Source organism: Netta rufina (genome assembly GCF_964035555.1).
Source record: "Netta rufina genome assembly, chromosome: 1".
Lineage (NCBI taxonomy): Eukaryota > Metazoa > Chordata > Aves > Anseriformes > Anatidae > Netta > Netta rufina.
The window spans coordinates 143,684,133-143,699,522 of NC_140123.1; the positions used below are offsets into that span (position 1 = coordinate 143,684,133).

The 15,390-nt window shown below is 42.4% G+C and overlaps 1 protein-coding gene across 2 annotated transcripts in view; it reads right to left on the reverse strand.

The window, feature by feature from the left end:
- TMTC1 (transmembrane O-mannosyltransferase targeting cadherins 1) overlaps window positions 1-15,390 on the reverse strand; it is a 151,774-nt gene that overhangs the window by 53,361 nt on the left and 83,023 nt on the right. For both annotated transcript variants that reach the window (XM_084306509.1, XM_084306508.1), the window contains exon 9: window positions 12,003-12,124. In XM_084306509.1, coding sequence (XP_084162635.1) covers window positions 12,003-12,124 — 122 coding nt within the window. The remainder of the gene's footprint in view (window positions 1-12,002; window positions 12,125-15,390) is intronic.

A 15,390-nucleotide genomic window follows, 5' to 3' on the forward strand; every position in this document is an offset into this window, starting at 1 on the left:
TTTAGTCACACATTTGACTGTATTTTCCGAACTGTGAGCTCGCACAGCACAGTTTTGCACTCCAGCGAGGAGTGCGTGGGCAGCACAGGCTGAGCTGCAGGAAGGAGGCACGGTGAGCAATGCGATGCCAGCGCTCGGCTGCCTCCTGGGAGCCAGGGCAGCAGCACTAACCTCCTCTGGCCAACCAAGGCATACCCAGGTGGGAAAAAGACATGGAAAAGATACCTTCCTCTCATTTTTTAAGGCCTATTTTGAGGATGTCAAGTCTCATGGGGTCGGTGTTTGGTTTTTTTTTTTTAAACTGATTTAATCTCAGTCACGTGCACGCAAGCTTGGAGTAAACCCACTGATCTGAGAGCAGTTACTCCGGAGCTCAGCTCAGATAAGAATCCAGATGCATGCATATATAGCAGAGCAGCTAGGAAAAGGGCTGCCTGAAAGCTGCCTGTCAAAGCATGGAAGAAATACTGCTCCATTCAGGGGCTGTTAATGCAACGAAAGGGATTATCTCAAAACTATACTGAGACTAGAAAATGCACTTGGCTTTGACATTTCACCCCGGAGGCTCTTTCTGGGCTGCAAACCTCCTTCTTGATTTCCAGCACTTATTTCAGATTACTCCCTTTTCCTCCATAAAAACTAACCCTCACGTTCAAGCTGCTCAGAAGCAAGTTTAACCCTTGCATGCATCGCTTAATTTAAGCACATACATGTACTTTGCTGTTCCTGCCCCTTCAGGATTGCAGAGCACAGCCCAGAGAAAGATGCTGGCTGCTGTCAGATCCAAACGCTGAAAGCAAACATTTGAATATCTTGGTTTTAAACTCCCCCACAAGCTTTCTAGCCCCAGCCCCAAACGCAAGTTCCCAGGCCCAACATGCTTTCCTCGCTCCCAGCCAAAGCTGCTCCAGCCCTGTAGCCTGAGCTGAGGAAACACGCTGAGAGGAAGAGCCAAAGTCATTTGAAATGCAGCTCGCAGGCCGGGCTGTTGCTGCAGGGGAAAAAGCTTGAAAGGCAGTTCATCCCTGTTAAACTAAATGACTGTGCTCACACTTCTCTAATGGGGAATAATTGATGGCAAAAAGCACCCTTGGCATGACGTTTGGGCTGTTCCTGCCTCATGCAGTCAGATGTGGCGGGGAGCACTGGCAAAAACAAGCAGAGAGTTGCTCTTTCTGCCCCAAAACAGTGCTTGCAGCCACAGAGCTCCAGCGTGAGCAGCACTGGTTGGGCAGCAAAGATGGTGCTTAATGAAAAATGTCAAGTTTTCCAAGGCTGGAGCTGTTTAGGGCCAGAATAAAATTTAGACTTAAAAAAAATGTTTTTGTCTGCAAGAACAGTGAATGTTAGCTTGCACCTGGTTCACCCAAAATAGCTGGAAAATCAAAAGGGGGGGGGCACTCCTTGCGACCTGCATCACCCGAACTCATATCTCTGTGCCAGGTCAGGCTGAAGACTGGGGATGCAGCAAGTGAGTCCACTTGTAGGGCTCCAAGTCCGGAGACCCCAAAATTCTCCAGCTACCAAAGCCCATGTGCTGACCAGGAATGGCCACACTACTGGGGCAAGCGTATTCTAGCATTTTGGAGAAGTTAACTTGGTACTCGTACCAAGCTTACTGCTCAGTCAAAATTTTCTCTTGCAGCTGGTACAAGGCTAGCTTAAATTCAGTGACCTATCTATAGGCTGGCTAATTTGATAGAATACAAACATGAGCCTGGATCAGGTCTGAATCAAACAGCTCTTCACTCACTGACCTGGCAGAGTGTAGGTCCAGTGCTAACAATCCTGGAAAAATGCTGGCACGTAGCAGATGGGCTATGATCTCCCAGTTCTCAGACAAGTACCTCTGCTGCCCTGAAAGAAGCAATTCTGGGCTACATCCATCCAAGTGTCCATTCCTGTCACTCATCCTTTTACCTGTCAAGTCCACCTTGGGTGGTCAGTGTGCATTGGCAAAAAATTTTACATTAACCAAAATGTCCTACTTTCCGTGGGAGAATACTGTGTCAAAACTTTCTCAACCAGTCAGGACTAAGGAGGAAAAACCTCTTTCAACTGATAACAGTAGCTAGTTAACCCCGTTTTAAGTGAAAGAGATAAAATAAGTACTTTGAGGAAAGGGCAAGATGACCCAGGCCTTGAAGATGTCTAATGGATGATTAACTGAGGAACTGCTAATTAGGAAGAACATTATGTTGACATTCTTGAGGGAAACATCCTGGCTATGCCCTTGAATACATCACCAGTCAACATAATATGAATAGTTGGCTGAAACACAAAGATGAGAAGTATTCTAATGTGACCTAACTGTGAACTATCTTCATCATAATAGTAAAAATCACACCCCTAACCCGGGAGACCCTGGCCCAACAGGGGGGGATGTGCAGAATGATCCTGGTATGTCAGCAGGGTGGTGATTAGGTAATCAGTGGAAGCCTAGGGGAGCATACAAACATGTAAATGTATTGATAAGGGATTATATATAAAGAGTGGCTTGGAAAGCCATAATGGGTGCCAGTTTGGTGGGAAACCACTTGGTACCCACAAAACTGTTCTGCTTTGGGAAGCAGAAGGACCTGCAGTATTGCCGTTTTTTGTAAAGGTACCATTTTTTGTCTTCTGACTTAATAAATTGGAAAGAGTCAGCCAGTTCCTACTGAGAAAATCCTGAGAAGGTATACGGAATATTTCAAACGATTGTGCTTAAACACAATCCTGACTGGAAAGATATGCAGGTTTTGTTAAATGCCCTCCTTCTCCAGAAGAGTGACTGCTGGTGGTGGAGAAAGCTAACAAGGAAAATAGGAGGATTAATGCAAGGGAAAGGCCGGAGCTGTAATGCCAGACCAAGAACCTCCCTGGGATCTGTATACAGATGGAGGTAAAATGCTTGTAAAACAGTATCAGCAGTTAATTTTGTATGGAATTAAACACAGAATAAGAAAGCCTAGGAACATTTCTAAATTATACCAAGTAACTCAGGGTCCTCCTAATGAGGAAACATCAGTATTTTATGAAAGACGATGTGAAGTAGCTAGGAAACAGGCAGATTTAAATCCTGATGCTAAGGCAAAGTAACATTTAATATGCTGTTTATAGTGCAATCAGCCCCTGATATCTTGAAGTAGTTGCAGAGAGTAGATGGAGTTTCGTGAATGCCTATTTCTCAATTAACTGAGAAAGCTTATAAGGTATGGAATAATCGAGATTAAGTAGAAAGGGAGAGAAGACAAAAAGAGAAACAAGAAAGAAAAAATGCAAACAAGCTTGCTTGCAACAGCTGTGGGTCAAGCCCAAATGTTGTCATATGGTAAGGGATTTCAAAAAGAAGGAAGAGGCAGGATGGTGGGAAATCGAGGCAGAGGGCGAGGAAGATATATAACATCTCTCCCTCATCCATCTGACTCGCTGAGATTAAATCAGCGTGTATATTGTCAGGAGGGGCATTGGGAGAACTGAACTAATCCAGAGATCCAAAATTAACAAGTGTTCCCAAAGAGGACTTATTAATGATTGGCATGGAAGAATCAGATTGAAGGAGACTGGGGGCAGAACTATCTGGTACCCCAGCAGAGCCCCCATTTCCAGTAAAGTTGGGGAATTAAATTGTAAATTTTGAACTGTAATTTTTTTAGTAGATACAGGAGGCACTTATTCAGCAGTAAAGCTGCAAGGGACCAGTGAGTAAATTCTCCGTGCCAGTGATTGGGGCCATGGGAAAGTAAGAGGTTAAATCCTTTTTGCAACCAATTAAATGTGAAATTGAGAAATGAGTTTTGACTCGTGAATCTTTATACTTGTCGGAATGTCCCTTGCTTCTATTAGGACAAGACATATTACATAAACTGCGTGCTGAGATAGATTTTGAGAAAGGAAAAAATCCAAGTACATATTGCTGAAAATAATGCCTGGCAGGCACAAGTATATTTGTTACATGGAAACTGAAGAATCACCTACCAACTCCAATCAAGGATGCAGTAGTACCATTTGTGTGGGCAACCAGGAAACCTGGGAGAGCAAAGTCAGTGGGACCAGAAAAAGCAGAACTCAAGCCAAGAGCAAAACTGGTAGGGAAAAACAATACAAATAAAACTAGATAAAAAATAATAACAATTAAAAAAAATGGAGCACTGATGGAGGCAGTTACATGGTGCACAGAGAGAGAAAAAAAGGATATGCAGTGGTGACATTAACCGAAGAAAGTAGGAATATTTCCATATAATATCTCTGCACAAAAAGGTGAATTAATAGCACTCACAAGAGCTCTGGAGTTGGCCAAAGAGGAATGAGTGAATACCCAAACAAGTTCAAAGTATGCTTTTGGAGTGACACGTGCACTTGGTGCTATGTGGAAGGAGACTGCACTGTTGTCTCAGAAGGCATCCTGGTTAAATATGGGAATGAGATTTTGAAACTACTTGAGGGTGTACAGAAGCCCAAAGAAGTAGCAGCGATACACTGCAAAGTGCATTGAAGTGGCAGTTCAGACACCGTAAGAGGAAATCAAAAAGCAGACAAGGCAGTTAAGCAAGCAGATTCAGTTAGCACTATAAATCTTTTATTACCTACCAGAAAGACGTCGATAATGACACTAGAAAATACAAAAAAAAGGAAATTAAACTGGCCGAATTATTAAAGTGTTAAGGATTCAAATGGATGGTGGGTTACTGCTCATGGACAAGTATTGTTATGAGACAATTGATGACACAAGTTCATTGGAAAACACATGGGAGCTGATGCTGTAGTAGAAAATGTCACAAAGTGTGCCATTGGAGCAAAAATGTTCCTAATGTTCCTAAATGTTGAGAGCATAACTCAAAAAAATGAACTCTGACTTAAAAATAATCCTAAAATACAAATAAAACCTCCTCCTGGAGACGTGAAGAAGGGAATTACTCCTGGTGAGTACTGGCAAATTGATTTTTATGAGTTACTGGGTGCAATCAATATAGATACTTATTTGTGTGTGGGGACACTTTTTTTTTTGGTTGGCCTGAGGCTTTCCTGTGTTAGTAAAGTGCCTACTGATAGAAATAATCCCAAGATTTGGAGTAACTGAAGGGATGTCATCAGGTAGGGGGCCTCACTCTGTGGCAATACTCATTAAAGAAATGACTAGGATATTGAACATAAAATGGGATTTACATAACCCATGGAGGCCACAACGTAGTGGCAAGGCAGAAAGGATGAATTAAACATTGGAAGGACAAATACGAAAATTGTGCCAGGTAACCCAGTTGAAGTGGATGAAGGTTTTACCAATAGCATTACTTGGGGCCCAGGATAACTCCCAGAGCTCAAGAAAATAAAATGTAAGCCCATTTGAAATTCTGCATGGGAAAACTTATACTGTAAATTTAACTGGAAAACCTGATCAGATGCACATGACTAGGAATCAAGAACCTACAGATTATCTTTTGTCCCTTTTTTTTTTTTTCCCCCCAGTTCTTGGATGCTAAAGGTTTTAAAAGACACCCGTGCCAACACCTCTGCTGAAAAAACACACAAGCCTCACAGCTCCAAACTATCACTGTGATAAAGTAACAGGTAGCGTGTTTATCTTACTACTGAGTCTGCTGAACAAAATGTCAAAATTTCAGCAGAATTAAGAGGCCTTTTCCTGGATTAAGGTCTGCAAATCATAATAGAAAGACACGGAACCATAAACATGCAGAATATATCTAATTTGGAAACATGTAATCTTATGAGTTAGTATTAGATTTTGGTTTTGGCTCTAAATTAAAATCTGTAGGCCTATATTAAAGATATTTAGACACAACCAGTTAAGTTATCAAAATGATTGATCTCCATGAGCAACGTGGTCCTCTATGCAGAACATGATGTAATTAGAGAAAATCCAGGAACTCTTATTTTCCTTATTAGAGAGAAAATATGAACTAGAAATAAATGATTTAGGTAACCTTTGAATGGCTATTTAACATTTGGACACATTTTCCTTTCCTCCTTTCCAATGTAAGTCATGTGATAAACAAATTCACTTCATTAGAGTGCTCAAGTCCAAGATTTCACTTCCAACAGATTCCTGTCTGAAATATTTCCAGGTAATAAAGAACCTTTTCATGCTTTTGATTACTGTCTGCATTACAGAAAGAAAACAGTTTATAAATGAAAATTCCTATATAATTCCATAGATTTTCCACAGACACTTCAAAATCTTATATTCTTTACTTGGGGTCTATATGCTGCAGTTTTAATTAAAATACTGTAACAGCTTCAAGAATTCTGTAGCAGGGATATAATTTTCCATTTAGTTCCATCTCTAGGCTCCAAAAACCTCACATAAGAAACTATTTTCTATTAAATGTCATAACACATCTTCTGAAGGGGACCGTATTCCATTGTAAGTAAGAATTCCTCTTTTAATCAACATGACTAAATAGATTATTTCCACAAGATGGCATTAACTTAATTTATTGCTATTTCTCAGAAGCAATACCCTTACATACCTGTATTATCTTCAAAAGGAGAATAAATGTGTTTGAAGGTTTTTCTTTAACCTAATACATTACGATAAAACCAAAAATCTTTCCAGAAGAGCCATTAATGCTTATGTTCAACACAAATCTAGCGTTTTCCTGAATCAATTGTACATGGCCAAAACAAAGCGTGCTTCTCAAAAGCATGTTTTAAATTTAGTTAAAATAAGGCAAGACTGCAGTCTAGACCAAACGCGCCATGAGCTAATCTTTTTCAGCTTTGCAGAATCACTTGGGCTTTCATTCCTACATCTTTATTGCCTTTTGCCAAAATATCTGGCACTAGCATCTCAGCACTTCTTGCCTGCATTAACAGACGATGGCTGCTTTGATTTCCCCTTGAAGTGTTTAATAGGGGTGGGCAAGCCTTCAAAAGCGAGGGGCTTAGCTTTGGATACACATCTGAAAGGTAGACGCTTACAGGGTTTAGCCTTCCTACAAGCAGTTAATCCCCGTAGCCCCCTTCCGAAGGACAGAACGGAGTTGCTATCCCTGGTTAACAGAGGGGGAAGCAGAAGTGGGGTCACCTGCCTCAGCTGAGGTCCCGTTGTGCTGGCAGAGGGCTCAACACAGCACCAACTCCAGCTGCCATCTATTTCATGGGCTGCTGCTATCTTCCAAAACCCCCAGCAGGCACACTCTACAACCATGGTAAAGAGGGCTGAGGTCTGGCCTGCTGAAGCCACATAAAGTGCTCTTCGTGCCCTGCCAGCACCCCCATGTCCACAGTGCATTACAGGGAATATAACCCAGCTCACGCCTCCTGCACTGCGGCAGCTCCAAGGTCCTCACAGGAACAGCAGCAACAGTGAGACATTAAAATCATGGGGTTTTAAGTACATGGAGCAGGTGTGACGTGGACTCCAGATCCCAAAGGAATTGTGGATTCTGCTCTAAAGCATCAAACAGCTTAATTATGTTGGTGAATTGAGATCAGGGAGCAAATAAACTGGCTGTGTGGAGTCAGTGGGGTTTCTGCTGCTGACTTTGTTTTGGGTCAGGACTTGGCTCCAATTGAAAACAGGAGCTTCTTCTGTAAATTAGATTATCACTTACTGGATCTGAACTGAATACGAAAGGAATGCTGAACAGGTAAACAGGAATTTGGCTCTCCAGGCTTGGTGAACTTGCAGCTTCCAATAACTTTATAGAAAGCGGTGGCAATGGAAACTGAAAAGGCATCACCACCACCATGTTCCATAGCTGGTCTTGAAGAAAATGAAGATGATGTGGAGAGTGTGACATGCTCCAAAAAAGAGAAGCATCATCCTCAAGTAGCTGCCTTGTAAGCAATGAGGACTTCTGCTCAGGGATATTCAGGTCCACGAAAACTGCAAAGCATCCCATTTCCCATCAGGTTCTTTTTTTTTTTTTTTTTTCTTTTTCCTAATTACAGAAGATAATAATATACAGAATTACACTAATTGGAACGAATGCATTAGTGCACACAGAATCAAATACATGCTCTACGCAAAGGCAAAATTCCATATAGTCCCTGCATTGCTATCAAGGTAGGAAAGGGAAAGGGGATGGGAATATAAAAAAGGGAAAGCTTTCAGGTGATACGCTAAGTTCCTGAAAAATATAGGCGAACTTTTTTTTCTGGTTGCTGGCTTTCTTGCAGATTATTAGACAGACACTGAACCAAATGTCACACTGTATTAATAGAGCAGTGGTCTCATCTTCTACTATTATTGGGGTTTGCAACATCAACTTTTAACAAACTGAGGAGCTGGTGAAAAAAAAAAATGACAGCAAGCTGTAACTCTCTCTGTTGGGAAAGAGTAACAGTGCACTCTGCAACCCACTCCTTGCAATAAGCGAGGCAAGCGAGCTGCCAGAAAAGTCATGTGGGTACTGCTGGGTTGCCTATTGCTTTCATCTGCGTGGCTCTCCAAGTCAGAAATTTGGTTGATTTGTTGGTTGATATGAGCTTGTCAAAAGCACCTTCAGACATCTAGCTACAACACAGCAGCCCAGCCAGGGCCACTGCTAGCAGAGCAGCGTAAAAGATGAGGAAAATAGAAATTGCTCCCCTAGGACAGGTCTGATCCTATGAGGCAGAGAGCAACCCCAGCTCTGCTACTAAGTCAGTAGGGCTGGCAGCTCCTGGATGGATGGCCCCAGAGGCTGCAGTGCCCCTCCTGTTTCTCCATGTGAAACGGCAGGAGCTAGTGCTCCAGGGTTCAAGTTCAGTGAGACAAATGGCTCACGGCTCAGAATAACTGGATGCACAACGTTGTTCCTGATTTTAAAACCATTAGGTTGTATGCGGCCACTGCAGATGTGCCGCATGCATAATTGCATCTATACTTTAAAGAGAGGAAAACCTGCTGTGCTTTGAGTCTTTCACTGATCCAGCTATTTATTTTCATGTTTTCTTGAAAACTGTGGCCTTTGGAGCTGGATTCTGCCCACCTCTCCCAAGGTACACACTTCACATCTTTAGCCCTCTTGAAAACAAGCTTTCTTACCCTTTAAGATAAGAAAACAACAACTAAAAACACAGTTTGAAGTTTAAAGACAATAAATTGATCTCCTATGAAATTTTTCAGGCTTAAGCAATATTACTTTTTTAAGTTCTGATTTAAACAACTGAGCACTTGTAACCCTCAAATGAAAACTAAATACAAGCAATATTTCCTCCAAATACTGCTGTTTTGCTGAAGCCAATTAAAGAAAACATTCAGCCAGGTTGACTTATCTCATATCCCTCTCCCCTGAGGCATGGCTGCAGACAGAAGGGGAATTGTTCAAAATAACCCATCAGCCTCCAGAAGGCAAGGCCCAGCTGTATAATTAGCCATTGAGCAAAAGGCTTGTTCCTTGTTCCTTTCCATTTACAACATCTTTTACATAAATCTTTGGGTCCTTACTCAATTTTTATTGAAAACAAAACGCTTGACATTTTGCTCAGGTAACTACCGAGCAACACTGAATTAGGACTTCAGGCTGTGACACATATACACAAGCGTGTACAACCTTAATAGCCACAACTACTAATAAAAGGCTGCTACTTGAAACAGAGGTAGAAAAGCACCTTCTACCATAAGCCCAGAAACACAGGTCACCAGGTTCTTGCCATCTGACTCTGTACTTCTGTCTAAATGAAGCTGAATGACCACCTTCGAGCTGTAAACTGAATTATATAGAAGAAATGGCAAGGCATAGGAAAAGCACTTTTCAAGACGTAGCATAAGAAAACTGCCAAAGGCTGTTCTAAATAAAGAACACGACTCTTTACGAGAGCCATCACTATTAAACTGCCACGTTCCCGAGGAAGGGAATAAAACATCATCATTTGATTTCTGCCATAGTCAGGAATGCTCACAGAAGCCCTCCTCACTGCTCGTGTTGTTTTGAACCCAGAGGATTCAAAGAGAGCTTATTTCTTAGTAACTGAGCCAAGAAATCAGCTCTCAAGATCCTTTGGCTGGAAAGTGCCCCTTCAGCAGCGTTTGTGGTACCTGCCCTCTCCTGTTAGCTGTGGGGTTTTTGCCTGCCAGTCTGGGTTAAGAGCAAAAAACACATATTGCAAAGCAGGGCATGAGTGATCTGAGCAAAGCAGAAGACCCAAGGACTCCAACACAGGTTAGGTCTAGAGAAATTATTTTATCCCCCCCACCTCTGTTTTCCTGCCTGAAAAAAAAAAAGGGGGGTAACTATCAATTACCTATTTTGTAGGTCATATATTTGCAATGCCAATAGGGAGATGAAAAGCATTATACAAACTATATGCACACATGTTAAAGCTGATTAATTTTCTCTGTGCAAACATCTCCCTTTTTCTTCTTCATTGCCCCTCCTCTCATTATATCAGCAGTCTCATCTGGAGGAGGACAAGGAACTGCAGACAGCTGAAGTATTTTCCGCAGTTGTTCTTTTGAGATTCAGAAATGCAACCACTCAACACAGCCTTGTGTTCAGCTGACTGTTCCTTAATAGCTTTGCGCTTTCATGTGTCTCCTCATTTTCTGTTACATGAATTTAAAGCAATCTGATTTTCAAGTTAATTTGAAATGATGCAAGATCCATTAGCTGAGGGTATCATTTGCAAAATAACTTAGAGGGACAACTTTCACTCTCCATACTTCCAGGTATACTCCCACCAGACAAAAGCAGGGCTAGTGATGTGAATAAAAGCAGTAGGATTTGACCCAAAAAGCAAGTCAGTATACAGCAGAGCACAGAGACATAGCCTATGGAAAAGGCTTGTAGTAAATGCAACAACCCCAGTTTTACACCAACAAGCAGTCCTTTTGTGATAATACTTACACAAATGATTGTCAGAATAGGCAAAGGCTTTGCAAAAGAAAACCTATAAGTGCATTTTTCTAGGATTTTTGGAATTACACGAACTACAGTGTAAAGAGTAGAATAAAATTATTGTTTTAGTTATCACAAAGCAATCTGAAGTGAAATTTAGAGCTATACTTTGTTGACAGCTCCACAAGGACAGCTCCCGTTAGAGGTAACAGGAGCTGACCCTCTGCACCTGCAGGTAGAATTGGGCCTACTGACTGGTGGCATTCAAGAACGACTGTTTATGCTCATGGCTGGAAAAAGCTTCAAGGGCACAGGCAGCCCAGAGAGGCTGTGGAGTCCCTGTCCTTGAAAATACTCAAAAACTGTCTGGACAAAGTCATGAGCAACCCGCTCTAGGAGGCCCTGCTTGAGCAGGGGGTTGGACCAGATGACCTCCAGAGGTCCCTTCCAACCTCAGCTGTTCTTTGATTCTGCAAAATGGGCACCTGCCTGGTGCATTTTGGATAAATGTCCTCTAACTGCCGCTGTAGCCACTGGTCTGGATACTGTGGAGGTGTCAAAGTAATGCCTCAAAGCTGTCCTTGAGTAAAAGAAATGGGAAGACTAAATCAACACTTGTTAAGAGGCTGGAAACTGGAGGAAACCCTGAGGCAGATGCTGAGGGATGGAGGAGGGGCTGGATTTTCCTCACCCTCTTCCACAACTGCAAATCCTCCACTCATAGATGTGTCTGCATACAGGCAGAAGGTCAGGTACATATTCCACAACTCAAGTCAGCAGCCTTTTAAGACAGCAATACTGTCATCTCTGTTTTCACCAACCACCTAACGTAGAGAGGAAGCTGAGCAATACCACAATAAAAATGACAGGTTAACTCTTCAGACACTGTCCTTAAGGTAGAGACATTGACAATTGAGTTGATAATGCTTTCAGAAAGACTGGTGGGGAACAATCCTCAAGAAACAACACCTCATCACTGTATTCAGCTGTTTCAAACCCATCAAAATCTGTGTTGAAAAAAAATAAATGAATTTGGCCAGCTTTACTCTGGACAAGCAAGCTGCTGTCAAATGACTATAAAATCCCTCACACTGTCATGCCAAACCTCAAAGGCAGAGAGCATACTGACTACCAAAATAATGTTTGAAGTATTGCAAAAGGGAAGAAATAATCTTGTCTGCTTTTAGAAAATGGGATGGTGGTCTCATTAGAAAGGAATTCAATTGCAATAGTTACCTCGGCATGTAAAGGACTCGCTCTGCCACCACAAATCCCACCCTGAAGAAGAGGTTGCTGGCTGGGATGAATGGGAAAACCAGGAACAACAAGCCAACCAAAACTTCTTTATGTTCCAGTTTCTGCAATAACACAAAATTAAACAAATATCAACTAAAAAAAAAAATCCAATTTCATTCACCACTAAATTTCCCCTTTCCTTCTGAGATTCTTATTCACAAAAAGAAGCAACTCAGGTTAATGTTTGGTATGTTTTGCATTTAAAGAAATTATTTCAGGATACTGTTTTTCCGTATTTGCATACCGTCTGTGCATCTGCTATGTCCAGAAAGTGCAAAAACACTGACGACATGATGTATTATTGTCACTATCTCTTCCAATGTCAGTTCTATTGTATGCAGCTCTCCTGGGACGCCACAGATAGCACCTCAGAGGCACTCCATATTGGTGATAGTGTGGATGTATATATTAACATGTCCATCACAATATGGCCATATGAAAATATACAAGTGCATATTGCACACAGACTGTGGTGTGCAATCCTAAGTGTTTATAAATGAGGAAAAGCTGTTCAATCAGTCACATTTTATGTACAGAAAACTAGCCCCAAATGGCACATTAATGCAGTCATTTCATCCCTTTCGAGACAATACGTAAACTTGAAATGGTACTTCCTCACATGAGGTCTCTGTATTCATACAGAGCTGGAAATTTGAGGCTTACTATATATTAAAGCTAATGTCTTTCACTTAAGCTCAGTTAATGCCCTTCACTTGAGCTCACTTCAGCATTGCTCTTTGAGGAGAAATCTCATTGCCACATGCAGTTTACAACTGATCTGCATGGCTGCAACGAAGATCTCAGGATGCAGTTAACCACCAGCAGCCTCTGTTCCCACCACAGAAAGAGCAAAGCCTCCATAGGCAAGTTGAGCTTCACTATTAGCTCCACCCCAAGATGTTGAATCACTTTGTGTTTCTGTTGATCTCAAAGGATAAAACCAGGCTATCCAAAGGGTAGTACTAGGTCTGTAAAATCATCCAGCCAGGCATTTGTGCTTTCCTGCCCTGCCTGCGATGCTGCTGTCTCATCAGTCACCACAGCGCCGTTCTGCATCCATTTACAGAAGTCTCGCTTTGTCACATTTAGAAACAGATGCAAGCAGAGTTGCTTAATGGTTGTAGGACTGTCTAATTGTTTTGGGCAATTTCTCAACTTCAGAGAACAAATTGACTTACAAAGCTTTAGCTGGGGGGGGCCAAATTTAGAAACATTAAATGAGATTTTTGAGTAGAGGAGCAGAGTCCAGTCAGTGATGTGGGGCCAGGCAGTACAACCTGCCTTGCTTTTGCACACCTAGAGACTGCAACACCAGGTACCACTGGCCTAATCCATGGCTGAAATTCAGAAGTCCCAGCATTATAATCCTGTTCTGTGGAAAAGACAATGAACATTTCCTGTGGGCACAAAACACAAGGGTACATTTTAGAAGGCTAATCTGGCACACAGCCACGTATCAACCCACTACAACTACAGGACTGAATCATTTATACATACTAAGCACATTTACTGAGGACAGGATCTCTCTTTTCTACCTTTAGCCATTTGAAAGCTGGCCATTTAGGCTGGACTTAGTATCTAATCTACCGCTTTAGTCAATGAAAAGCACACGTGGCAGGTGACTAAGCATCCTAAGGGACTACAGTGCTGCTACATCGCGCACCCGCTGCAGGGTCTTTGTTCCCTCAGGCCTAGAGGAATGTGTTTAGGTGGTTCAAATTACATCTGCTCAGAGAGTGTGATGCTATCAAGGTTGCCCAGAGGTGGACCATGGTGCTGCCTCAGCTGTCACACAAGCAAGAATGACAAGCAGTACCCTTGTATCTTCTCAAACACACCAGCGGCACGTTACTTCTCACATCCACTCAGCAGTACCCTTCTCGCAGACTTTACTTACCAGTTTGCATTACCAGGTTTAGCCTGTTTGGTGAATGCTCTTTGAGAAAGAGATACCACCGTACAAGCGTGGATGGTACCAGAAACCGTTTAAAAGAAGAGGAATAAAAGGTAGATTGACTTTCACCTCGATAAAAGTCAAGACTGAATCTGAATGCTGTAGATATACTTGCTACAGAAAGAAAACTAAGTTGGAAGAATGTTTTAGGAAAATAATCACTTTCTGAGGGCAACTTTCCAACCAGTACCAACTTCTTAAAAAGGTATCAGAAGTCCTGCACTGCAAAGAGGTTACACATTGAGCATTTGTCCCCAGGAATGAAGGGGACCAACAGACTCTCCCCCTCAGCATTGGGGTCCCACCAAGTAGAGTGTTTGGAAACCCCTGAGTAAAAAAGGACCTGATGTTGCTTTAAAAGAGAGTCTTTCTACACCTAGTGAACTGCAAGTTCACCAAAAAAAGTGCACTGACTTCCCCTGGACTGAAGAAGAAACAAGAGGCAGGAAGATAAAGAATTCATTTCTCCAGGCACCTTTATTAATACCCACTTTAAGCAGCACCACAATTACCTGCCTGTTGTCTACTTTTTCAGTGCATTAAAACACAGTTACTACCGCCTTCCTGCAGTCACAGCAAAAGCTAAAATACATTACTCCCACAGCTCAAACTGATACCAATCCATAAAGCTGATGAGCAGAGGTACCCAGCGATGCTCATTTGGGCTTGTAATTACAATGGAATTGGACAGAAAAAAAGAATGGATTAAAAATTATTTCTCAACTCTGAATGCAGCAAATTATCAGTCCTAGCTCAAAAAAACCTCTGGACATGTATTCTATTCCTCTCCTTCCTCTTGACACTACTTTCCCTTCCCACCTTGTCTGGCCTAATTTTGGTGCCCACGTGCCGCCATCACTCTGCCCCACGAGTCTGCCAACAAAGACCCAGAGGCACAAGAATGTATGTTGGGCCAGAGGGTGTGCATGGCTAATGCAGAAAATGTTCCCCACGACACACTCTTGCTTTAAAATGAGCCAGCTATCAAATAGTTCCCCAGTTGTTGTTTGTTAAATCAATAGCTGGGGAGGCAACCTCTAGTTAACCTCTCTGGGAAGGACACGGTGTTACTCAAGGCTGCAGCGCTGCAGATAAGCGAATGAAACTGAAAGCTGGGGAAAGACAAATAAAACCTGCACATCCAACGCGAAAAGGGAAAATGTGGGAATTGGCCAGGCTGAAGGAGAAAACAGTACTGTGGGCCTTTTCTCCCCGCACAACAAGTCACAGCTCTGGACTAATGTCGTTGAAGGCTGCCAGCTCAGTCCCTCCGGCGGGGCTCCCGGACTGGAAGCAGCACTCATGGAAAAGCAGAATCCTCTGTGGCGCCACTGCCTTCTGAAATGAGACGTATCTGGCAGCTGGCAGAGCCCT